Consider the following 10,643-nt stretch of genomic DNA (forward strand, 5'->3'; position numbering starts at 1 on the left):
AGGCTTCCTGAGACCCTGACCCCAACTGCCACCATCCCCCTGCCCCAGAGACCAGTGACGGATGGCCTCTGGTGCCCCTGGTGTACCTCTGTGTGACCTCACGGGGCCTCAGTGGGCCTCAGATGGGAGCTGCCACTCTGACCTACTCCATCCGCACACCCTCGCCCACAAGACTCTGGATCCCCTCAGAACCTCCTCACCTGACTTTCCAACCTGCCCGCCCCCACACACCCCACCTCCAGGTCCAGCCCCTAAACCCCGCAGCCAGCGAGGATGGCAGGACAGACTTTGGGCTCAAGGAAGGGGAGCCCGTCAAGCCTTTCAAGGGCCTCTCTTCCTTCCCCGGCCTGCATGTGGCCTCTCTCTGCCTTCCCGAGAGCCTGGAGGGCCAAGTGGCCTCCTTCTGGAAACTTCCACCTGAGAGCTGTAGGCCTGATCTCCCCAGTCTCACCCAAGTAAGGCAGCATCTCAAACCACAGCTCCCGTTCCAACTTGCCATACCAGTAGGAGCCAAGGGTCCTTCCGGATCCCGGGTCCTTCCGGATCCCAGCCCCTCCGGGCTGCCTGAGCTCCAACCAGACTGTTTAAGGTCAGCCAAGGCACTGATGGTGGTCATTCTGCTTGTGTGTGGGGGGTGCGGGTTAGTGCCCCCAACCCCTGCTGTCTTGTCCCGTGGTCAGGGTCGCCAAAGACAACTTGTGCGGTTTGCTCACAAAGACCCTGACCGAGGGACAAGTCGGGGGCCAAAACCCAGCCCGTGCCTGGCTGCAGTCTCCCAGAAGAAGGGGCACCTTCCTTTCTAGTTGGCACCACATATAGACTCTGCCTCTGGGAGTTCTAGCTCTGCTCGGCATCGTGGCGGCCCACCCTGGAGGGGAGTGGACCGGCCAGGAACCCCCCCTGGGGTCTGCCAGGGGCCCCCACTCAGGTCTGGCGGTGCTCTGGGCCATGGCCACAGTTGGAGAGTCCCCTACTATCTAAGACCTCCCGTCTAGAAGGCCTGAGCCAGCACGGCAATGACCTGCTTGTACTTCCCCAGGAGCTGACAGCCCAGCTTCTTCTTCTGGAAGATGTCCTTGCCCGAGGTGTCAGGGCCGTAGGTCACATCCACATGGCTCACGTGGTACTTGCTGCACAAGCGGCAGAGCACGTTGCTGAGCAGGCCCCGCAGGACATCAGCCGTGGCGTTCAGCTTGCTGTGCAGGCCGTGGGCGTAGGGGTTGAGGACCTTCTGGTCCCGCGTGATGTTGCCCAGGGAGGCGCCCAGGTACGCGATGATGCGATACAGCTCCACCAGCCGGGCCTTCTCCGTGCCGTTGGCGTGGAAGGGCGGGAAGTCGGTCACGTTGGGGCTGCACAGCTTGTCCAGGTTGTTGGGGAAGGGCTCCCCCTGGGCCGTGTACTGAGGAGCAGAGGGGCAGAGGGGCGGTGAAGTGGGAGGCAGGGACGGCTGCTCCAGCCCTGCCGCCCAGCCTGTGGTCAGCCCTTGGGCGTCAGTGTCGCCCCCCCCAATACACACACACATACACACACACACACAAACACACACAGGCTTGAGAACCCAATCACTTGCCCTGCAGGCATCTCGGGACTGTCCCAAGAGCCAGAAGTAGCAGTGGGCGTGAATGCACTTGGTAAAGCATCCAGCCTCTATCCCACGCAAGGAGGCACCCTCCTCCTCACCCTCATCAGGACCACAAGGGAGAGGAGGGAAACACCCAGTCTCACCTCCAGCCGTGTGCACCACATACACTTGCCCTTTCACCCACCGTGCTCACCCTCTTCCTGGGCGGCTCCGCACCCCGTCACCCACAGCCCGCCATCTCTTTCAACAGCACCTCCCAGTCCCTTCCACCGCCTCCCTCTCTGTCTCTCATCTGCCTCCCTCCACCAGGTGGACCAATCCCAACGCTACAAGTGCCAGCCCTGCCTGCCGCCTCTTCTCCAGGCGCCTCTGGCCCCCCATCTACCTTGGCACCCAGGGAAAGAGGCCAGGCCTCGGCCGAGGGATGGGGAGACAGCTGGGGGGGATCTGGGTGCGGTGGGACAAAACCACACACCCTTCCCTTCTCTGACCAGCCGCACCAGCCAAGGTCCCTGCTTGCAAACCCCAGCCCCTCCCTGCCTTGTTCCTCGGCACCCTGAGGGGGAGACTTACATAGAGGATAAAGAGGCTGTTGGCACTGCTGTTGAGTTGTCCCAGCTGGTTTCTGATCTGGTTCATGAGGTTGCTGGGACAGGGATGGCGGGTGGCGCAGGTGGCATTGACCGGGGTGATGGGAAGGGGGCTCCCGGCCCCGTGTTTCCAGTGCAGAACCAGCAGCAGGGGCACGACTCCTGCGGACAAGAGGTGGAGAGCCGTGAGCAGGGAGCGGGGGGGTGGAGGGCAGCGGTGGGCAAGCCAGCTTGGGGGAGAGGCTGCAACTCTGGTCCTGCGGAGATCTTCCCCTCTCAGGCTCCAGCTCTCTCTTCTCCAGACCTGGTGGTTTCTGATTTTGGTGATGTCCCTGCATTTACCTCCCCAGATCGCTAAATCTCCCTATTTATCACTCCCTGCTGTCTCCTGAGGGGACAGGACATGAGCTGTTCCTATCAGCTGGGAACCGGGTTCAGAGTGATACCAGCCATCCAGGCCTCTGCCAGGAGGGGACAACGCCCCAGGTCTCAAGGAAAAGATCAGTCCTTATCTCCCCAGGAAGGTCCAGATTCCTGTGTTACTTCATGCCCTTGTCTCCCAGTGCGGGCTCCCACCAGGCCCACAGGGAGCGGGAGTTTCTGCTGACCCTCATCTCCCAAACTTGTCTCGGTGATGTGGGCTCACTGGGCCCTTTTCCCCTGATCCTGTCACCTTTCCCCAGCTTCTCTGTGGTCCTCCTCCAGATATGGCCAGTCTCCTATCTGGGACCCTGGACTCCACCCCAGGGCTGCAACTCTGCCCCCTCCTCCAGCGCCAGGGCATCCTTCAGAGCCTCCCTTCCTGGCTGCCCGCTGCTCCTGGCCTCCGCGCTCCACCCCCCACCCCCACCCCCACACTCTTGTTCACTGGTCCCCGTCCCAGGTTGCGGGTTAGGACAAGGAGAATCCTGGGCTTCCACAGACACCCCCAGAGCCTTCGAGAGGGAGAGGGAATGGTGCAACCAGGAAAGAAAAAAAGGGAAAAGGTCGCAGGCAGCCAGGTGGGCGGGGGAGGGAGGGAAGTGAAAGGTGAGAGGGAGAGGGGAGAGCTGTCCAGGCCTGTCCAGGAGCGCCCCTCCCCGCCAAGGAGGGCAGGGGGCCCCTGCTTGCCACCCACCCCACTCTGTGTTCCTGATGACCCTGCGGCAAGGGCTGGGGTCGGGGGACCTGTGAGAGTTGGAGAAGCGAGGAGACTGGAGGAAGGGGAGGCGCTCTGGAGCCCGTTCCTCGGCTGGGACAGCGCAGCCTCGACTTCACTTCTGGGTCCCCTGTGCCTCCTAGCATCTCCAGGCAGGGCTCAGGCCCCAGGATGGCTGGCAGGGGGGCGAGGGTGCCCCACACCCCGGCCTCACCTAGCGCAGACCACAGCTTTCCGGGCTCTAGCAGATGGAGGCGGCACCTGCTCCCGTGCCGGGCCGGAGTTTGCGAGCTGCTCGGGCGGCCGGCGCCCCTCCCAGGGAGCAGCCGGGGACGCGGTTGGAAAAGAAAGCGGAAAGAAAGAAAAAGAAAGAAAAGAGGGAGGGTGAATCCCGAAGAAAGCTGAGCGGGAAGAGCAGCGGCGGGGAGGAAGAGGAGGAAGGCAGCGGCGCCCCCTGCCTGGCCCGCCAACCTGCGGGGCCCCGGGCGGGCTGGGCGCGCGGTGCGGGGACCATGTGCCCGCGCTCGCCCCCGGCGGCCGCCGCTACTCGGCGCCTCCGGCGGCCCCGGGCTCCCGGCTGCGCGGGCGCCGCAAGTGTCCGTGTGTCTGCGGCGGGTGGGTGTCCCGCTCGCGTTCGCCAGGGGCCCCAAGTTTGCCGCGGCGCCCGCGGCCGGGGCTCCCGGCGGAAGCCAGCCCGGGGCGGGGGGCGGGTGGATTTACCTGCCGCCAAGACCTTCATTATGGGCTGCACTCCAGAGGGCCTTGAAGGAGACCTTAGATGCTGGCAGTTTTCAGAGGTTCATGCTCAAATGGGGAATTTGCCTGATTTATATACTGGAGCCTGTGTTGTAAGACAGAGAGAGAAACAGCTATATTTAGCAGGGATCCCCGGTCCAGGAAGTTGTTTGAGGTGCATCATAGGAAATTATGAATGGAAGAAAGTGAGAGTGAAGGGGGGGGGCAGTGAGGGGGGAGGGTGGGGAGAGCAGACTTTTTCCCTCTTCTAAGAATTTGATTGATAAAATTATAATGAACTCTTCAACAAAACACCCTGCGGTTTTCCTGAGCGGCTTGCCCTGGGACTTGTTTGAAGATGGGGAGGGGAGGGAGGGTCCCCGAGTCATCAGGGTCCCCCCTCCCCCGGGGAAGTGGGCGCCCCAGACAACCCTGACTCACCTGGGTTTGGGGAGGTGGCTTGAAACTAGGCAAGGAGATGGGAGCTGACACCTGCAGCCCCCTGGTCAAGGGGTTTGGAGGGGGGCAGTGGGGAGGAGGCAGGCTGGGGCTTGGCTGAGAAGGAGGTTCCAGGAAGAGGGGCTGGGGCCCTGGCGTGGACTTTAGACGGCAATAAAGCGAAACTGAACGTGGGCCCTGGAAGCCACCGCGGGGATGGCCTCCTCCATCCTGCCCGCTGCCACCGGGCAAAGCGGGGCTCCCAAGGGGACAGGTTGCCCAGGGTCCCACACAGTCAGGCCTCCTGAGCGCCATCAGCAAGCAGGCGCTGCTGACCACCGGTGGCACCCAGGAGGGGCTGGCAAGATGAAAGCTGAGGGGCTACTGTGACTGCCTTCTCTGGGGAGACCCTGGGGAGGAGCTTCAGGGAAAGTGTGGTGTGTCTGGCGTTTGCCTAACCTCTCGGCTCCCTTCCGGGGAGGGTGGTCCTGCATTTCCATGTTGAAAGGACATTTGAGGCAGAGACTTAGCCAACTGAACCCGGGCTTGCTCCTTGGGATGCAGAGAGATGGCAGGGGAGAACAGAAGCAGCTTGGAGGGCCCTTGGGGCTCAGAGCAGGGTGATGGCCCCCTAAAGGCGCTTCCGGAGCCTCTTAGGCAGAGTCACAGATTCTTGTGTCTTTGGTGGCTGGTAGGTTCGGAAATGAATGAGGGGCAGGAAGGAATGGTGAGGACTAGGGAGAAAGAGCATGGCAACCCCTCCTCATTAAAAAGCATTCAAAACAGAAAAAACAGAGGTCGGGGAGTGCCAGCCAGGCACACATCTGGGGCCACACTGTCCCCAAAATTGCCAGGGGCGCCCCCGTCCCAGGAGATTCTCCTGCCCCTGGGATCCACCACAGCCCTCCCACCTGACCCTGAGCAGCGAGCGGGGCGGGAGAGTTGGTTCTCCAAGGCCGGGGAGGCCTGCAGCCTTTCCTTGGCTCCCAGTTCCCTCAACCAACCCCCTCAACCCCCAGCCCGGTGCCCCCAGCTCCCGCCTCTTGCCACATCCCGGACCTGCCCAGCCACGCGTTCCTTCCTCCCGCTTCGTGCCAGGACGCTTCGTGCCAGGACGAGCCCTCCTGCAGCTGCCATGCCCCCTCCCCCCACACACGCCCTGCCCTCTCCAGACTGCTTCCTCCCGCTCCCTCTCCCAGCAGGGCCTGGACGTGGGGCTGATAAAACTGCCGGTCCCAGCGGGCACTTCCCAGAGGGGGGAGGAGGCCGGCAGGGCCCACACTGGCCTTCCTTCCCCTCCCTGTCCGCTCTGCACCTTGTGTCTCCCATGGGGGCCGCAGGAGGCCCCGCCTGGCACTTAACCCCACTCCGACACCTGCTTTGGGGTGCGTGTACACCCCAGGACGTCCCAGGTCACCTCCCTCTCATCACCGCCCCACCCCGAGTCTCTCCTGCACAGGGGCCTAACCACTCAGGATCACATGCACCGCCCCCATCTCCCAGACCCCTGTCACCTGACTCTGCCTGACTCTTTGGATGGGGACCCCCAAATGCATTTGAGGCCCCCATCTCTGGATCCCCTAGTTCCCCAAGTCTCTCACTAGGTGCCCTGAGTCTCCTTCATGCCCCGCTGCCTTTTGGGCCCCGTCCCTCCAACCTCCTTCCCAGCGGTCTCTGGCTACCCAGACCTCCCCCTCTCAGCCCTCTAAAACACCCCCCGCCAAACGCCATGTCATCTCAGCCCCACCCTACAGGAAACAGGAAGTGGGGCCGAGTCTGCAAGACACTTCACCACCACCCCCACGCCCTGACGGGCCCCCTCCCCCTGCCTCAGTTTCCCCTCTCACGGTACCTGACTTGGTCCGTGCTCCCCAAGTGTTCCGGGCCCCTCGGCACCCCAGGCCCAGCCTCCCTCTCCCGTCCATGTCCGGCCACCACCTGCGCCGGGCCTCTCGGGACGAAGGCCGAGCAGGGTCTCGGAGCCGCCTGCAACGTGGCCGCGGTCCCTGGGAATCGGCAGCCCAGGCCGCGCTCCAGGCGGCTTGGTCTCCTGGAGTTTGTTTTCTTCCCTCCCTCTCTGCGCTGCTGTGTGTGTCTCCCCCCCACCCCAGCTCCCTCACGGAAGGCAGCCTCCCTTCTTGGCCGCCTGCTCCCAGGGTCGTGACCCCAGGCCCCACCCTGGAGTGGCAGCCCCAGCCCGGCCCCTTCCAGCTGTGACTTCATCCCCAGCCTGTCCTGCTCCTGCACCACTGGGCCTGCTGGGGATCTGACCGGCCTTGGGTGAGGGGGACACTCGGGCCCACACGGCTGGGGCTGGGGGATGCTCCTCTGGGCAGCCGCGCCATCCACCTGCTCATCTCCTTTCTCCGAGAACCAAGTCCAGGGCTGGCCTGGGGCCTCCCCGAGCCCCTCGGAGCAAATTCTCTCCCACTCACTTTAGCCACCAGCCCCCTCCTTTTCTGTTGATTCTCACTCACCAGCCACAAGCCTTAGAATGTCAGATGTCTTATTTTTCCGACGGGGAAACTGAGGCTCAGAGAGGTGAAGGCACTCACCCGGAGCTGCACAGAGAACCGGGCCTGGGCCCCCAGCCTCTGGCCTGAAAGAGGGCCGCATGGATGCCGGCAGCCCCTCACACTGAGAGGGGAGTGAGGACTGGTGGGCTGCACTTGGGCCGCTTCTTCCAGGAAGCCTCCCCTGGCCTCTCACAGCCCAGACCGGCTGAATCTGCCTCATCCTGCCCGTTCTCCTTTCAAATGGGAACAAGACTCATTCCTCGCTGTTTGAGTGCTTGGATAGGGTCTGATCCTCCATTTGGACTCCTGAAGGCACCTGGCTCGGGGTTACATCAGAGTAGATGCTAAGTGTTTTTTAAAAGCATTTTAGTTTCCAAAAGCTGTCTGTGCCAAGTCTCTTGTGCCGAAAAGACGTGAAGTCTGTGGGTTGGCAGCGTGGACTTCAGCCTCAGTCACACTCGGGTTAGAGGTTTGGCTCTGCCAGTGTTGAGTTTAGAGACTTTGAGGAAGTGACCACCTCCTGGCCTCAGTTTATTCATCTGTAAAATGGGTACAATGGCATCTATGCTGTGAGTTTGCTCTGTAGGCTCAGGCTCACTGCAGGTCTGGCCACCCAGCAAGCCCCTTTACTTGTCAGCATCATTCCTCCTTATTGCCTCCTTGTTCTTGTCCCCATTTTACAGATAAGGAAACTCAGGCATGCTCCAGGGCTAAAGGGGGAATGCGGGACAGGAGAGGAGCCTGTTGATTCTCTCCTAATGGATAACAGAAGCAAAACAAACTTGAGCCTCCAGCTTCCAGGATGCCCGAAGAAGATCAGATGGGTTGTTGGGCGGGGGGTGGCATGGCGGTGGGCTCTCTCTCCCTATAGCCCATCCTGGCCCCTGACCACCCCCATCCCAGGCCTGAGCTGAAGAAACAGCAGCTGACCTGGCCTCACCGCCCCCAGGAGCTGATTCACCCCCCGGCCCCATCCGAGAAGGAAGGAGACATAGCTCAGCTCAGAGGGGCTTGAATCACCAGCCGCCCCCTGCAGAGCCCTGGGGAGGGGGGAGTTGCGGGGGCGGGGGACAGCACCCTGCCTGTCTGTCTCTTTCCTGGGCCCCGGGGCATTCAGGGGAGAGGGCAGCGTGGCAGTGGCCATTGGCAGGGGGTGGCAGGGAGGTACCCTTGCAGCCAGGCATCCTGTGTGGGCAGCCAGCAGCAGTTACTCACCAGGTAAGCAGCTCGCTGGGCATCGGGGAATTCCCCGAGACTAGTGACCCAGAAACTGAGTCCTCTGGGCCACCTCCACCCCCCGGGCCAGCCCCCCTCCTCCCTTCCCATATCTCTTCCCTGTCCCCAGCTCAGATCTCAGTTCTCCGAAACCCAGCAGCTGCTGTCAGCATCAGCACACGCCCCGCTCCTCGCCGTGATGCTCCCACCTGGGAAACGAGCACAGGGCAGTCAGATGGGCCCAGGCGAGGAAGTTGGGGGTCAGAGGGAGTGACCTGGGACCAGGGCTGGCGAGGGCAGCCAGAGGAGACAGGAGAAGTCCAGGGATTCCTGGCACAGCCCTGGCAGTTGGGTTTCCTGTCCCCAAAGGCAAAAGCACCTCGTTATTTGGCACTTGAGAAAGGAGGACGTATTAGTAACTACACCTGCGGGGCCGCCCGCCTCCACCGTCCACAGACTCTCACGTAAGCTCTCAGGTACTTGCCCGTGGCTTCTGGCTCAGTTTTACAAGTCACCTTGGGCCCTCTGGGGCCCCGGGTGGTTCTGGTACCCATGGTAAGAGTGTGGCTTAGAGCCAGGCAAGCTTGTATTTGAACCCTGCCCACACTGCAGGTCACTGTGTGACCTGGGGCGACTGGCTTTCTCTGAGTCTCCGTTCCCCCACTGGGAGTGGGAATGCTGTAATACTGGGCTCATGGGTCGGTCATGGGGATGTTAAGTGGGAAACACACGGCGCCTGCCACGTGGCAGCTTTTCTCACCAGAGTTCTGCAATGGACACAGGAGGGGCTCAAACCCCAGCCTGAGTCAGGGGCTTGGGTTGTGCCTGGGTCTGGGGATCAGTGTACCACCTGTGGTCTGAGAGTTAAGCCAAGGAGGGCTCATGGGACCTCTCAGTACACAGAGTGTGGCATGGATCCTTGGGGGAACAGGCAACCTCCCAGAGCCTCTGCGGGGGGACAGGAATACTTCCCGCCTTGGAGATAAGCGGTACTTCCCTTCCAGCTGTCTTTGGGGCACTTGAGGTCCAGCACCAGGGCCTCTAGTCTGCTCTTCTCACCCTCAATCCCATCAAGTCTTGGTCAGGGGCCAGCCACGTACCCTCGGGAGCTGAGCAGGAGCTAGAAACCACCCCGGTCTCCTGCCAACTGCCCCCAGCATCACCCTGACATTTCCTGACCGGTTCTGCGTCAGGAATCACCCCCCTGGAGGTGAATCAGAGTGACTGCATTTTTTTTTCTTCAATTCTGATAGAAATTGCAAGGGAAGCAGCAGCCCACAGAGCTCTGATCATCAGCGGGGTCAGAGCCTTGCCTCCGGGGTCCATGCCAAGTTGCACGGGGCCTAACTGTGCTTGGGGCCCTGTCCTCCTTGTGTCCATCTGGAGAATGGGTGTCTCTCCTCCCAGACTGTTCTTGCATCAGCCCTTCATGGATGTGGTATGCTAGCCTCTGCAAGCACTTTGGCCTCCCCCAGGTTCTCCCTGAGTTTCAAACTAGCTTGAGACCGTCACAGGCAGAGAAAAAGAGCAGTATTTCCCCACTGTAGATCTCTGCCTCTTAGTAGATGACGGATTCCATCTACAGAGTTGGCGCCAGCACTTTCAGAAGAAAATGGAATAGCGAAGTCACTGGGCATTGCCCAGAGCAAGGGCAAGCGCTGCTCTGTGAAACTTTTCTCCCCGTTGCCTGTGTGTGTCATAGCGTGCATCACCTCTGGTTGCAAGGTGCAAAGTGTTTCTAACTGTGGGTCGCAGTCAAAAACGTTTGCAAGCCGCTGGTACCGATGATGAAAGCCAGGCCCTGAAGGGCTGAGGAGTGACTTGCCCACGGTCACTAGGCAGCTGGCAGCATGGGGCCCCGGACTTACTCCTCCACAGCCGTCCCTTGTGGACCAGGAGTGGCAGGAGGTGCCGCAGGTAGGGTGGGGTTGGGCGGGTGTTCAAGGAGAGGGGGTGGGTGGAGGCCTGGCATCACCGGTGCTGGTGCAGGGACAAAGGCCCTCTCCTCTCACCATCCGCTCCCTTCCGCAGCCTCAGACCCCCGGGCTCCCTGCCCTGCCCTGCCCCGCCCCGCCCCGCCCTGCCCGGGTGGGGCCCCGGAACAGTCACAGGCCCCTCCTCGTCAGCCGCAGAGCCCTTCATCCTTTGCTTCAGGCAGCGGGAGGGGCACGCAGCGGGTTTGAATCCAGGGCAGCCCTCAGGGGCTACCGTCAGCCCTCAAACAGTAAAGAATCTGCCTGCCACGCAGGAGACCAGGGTTTGAACCCTGGGTCTCGAGGATCCCCTGGAGAAGGAAATGGCGACCCACTCCAGTACTCTTGCCTGGAGAATCCCATGGGCAGAGGAGCCTGGCAGGTTACGGACAATGGGGTCATAAAGAGTGGATAGTGTGGCCCCCAGCCCCAGAGGCCCAGCCTGTGTCTGGG

General features: G+C 61.9%; 1 protein-coding gene across 1 annotated transcript; it reads right to left on the bottom strand.

Moving 5' to 3' along the window:
* Positions 1 to 991: 991 nt before the first annotated feature.
* LIF (LIF interleukin 6 family cytokine) lies at positions 992 to 2,789 on the bottom strand. Its single transcript, XM_052654474.1, has 3 exons — positions 2,719 to 2,789; positions 2,159 to 2,405; positions 992 to 1,402 (listed from the first exon to the last, which is right to left on the bottom strand). The coding sequence occupies exons 1-3, from the start codon at positions 2,787 to 2,789 to the stop codon at positions 992 to 994; spliced, it is 729 nt and encodes a 242-aa protein (XP_052510434.1).
* Positions 2,790 to 10,643: the final 7,854 nt, after the last annotated feature.

This window comes from Budorcas taxicolor, chromosome 17, assembly GCF_023091745.1.
Source record: "Budorcas taxicolor isolate Tak-1 chromosome 17, Takin1.1, whole genome shotgun sequence".
Classification (NCBI taxonomy): domain Eukaryota; kingdom Metazoa; phylum Chordata; class Mammalia; order Artiodactyla; family Bovidae; genus Budorcas; species Budorcas taxicolor.

Coding starts and splice junctions, on each gene's coding strand:
- LIF (XM_052654474.1), bottom strand. CDS start 2,789: ATGAGGGTCAGCAGAAACTCCCGCTCCCTGTGGGCCTGGTGGGAGCCC. Junction 2,406..2,718: donor CTGGGAGACAAGGGCATGAA/GTAACACAGGAA, acceptor CTCTCCCCCAAG/CTGGCTTGCCCACCGCTGCC. Junction 1,403..2,158: donor ACAGCCTCTTTATCCTCTAT/GTAAGTCTCCCC, acceptor TCTGCTCCTCAG/TACACGGCCCAGGGGGAGCC.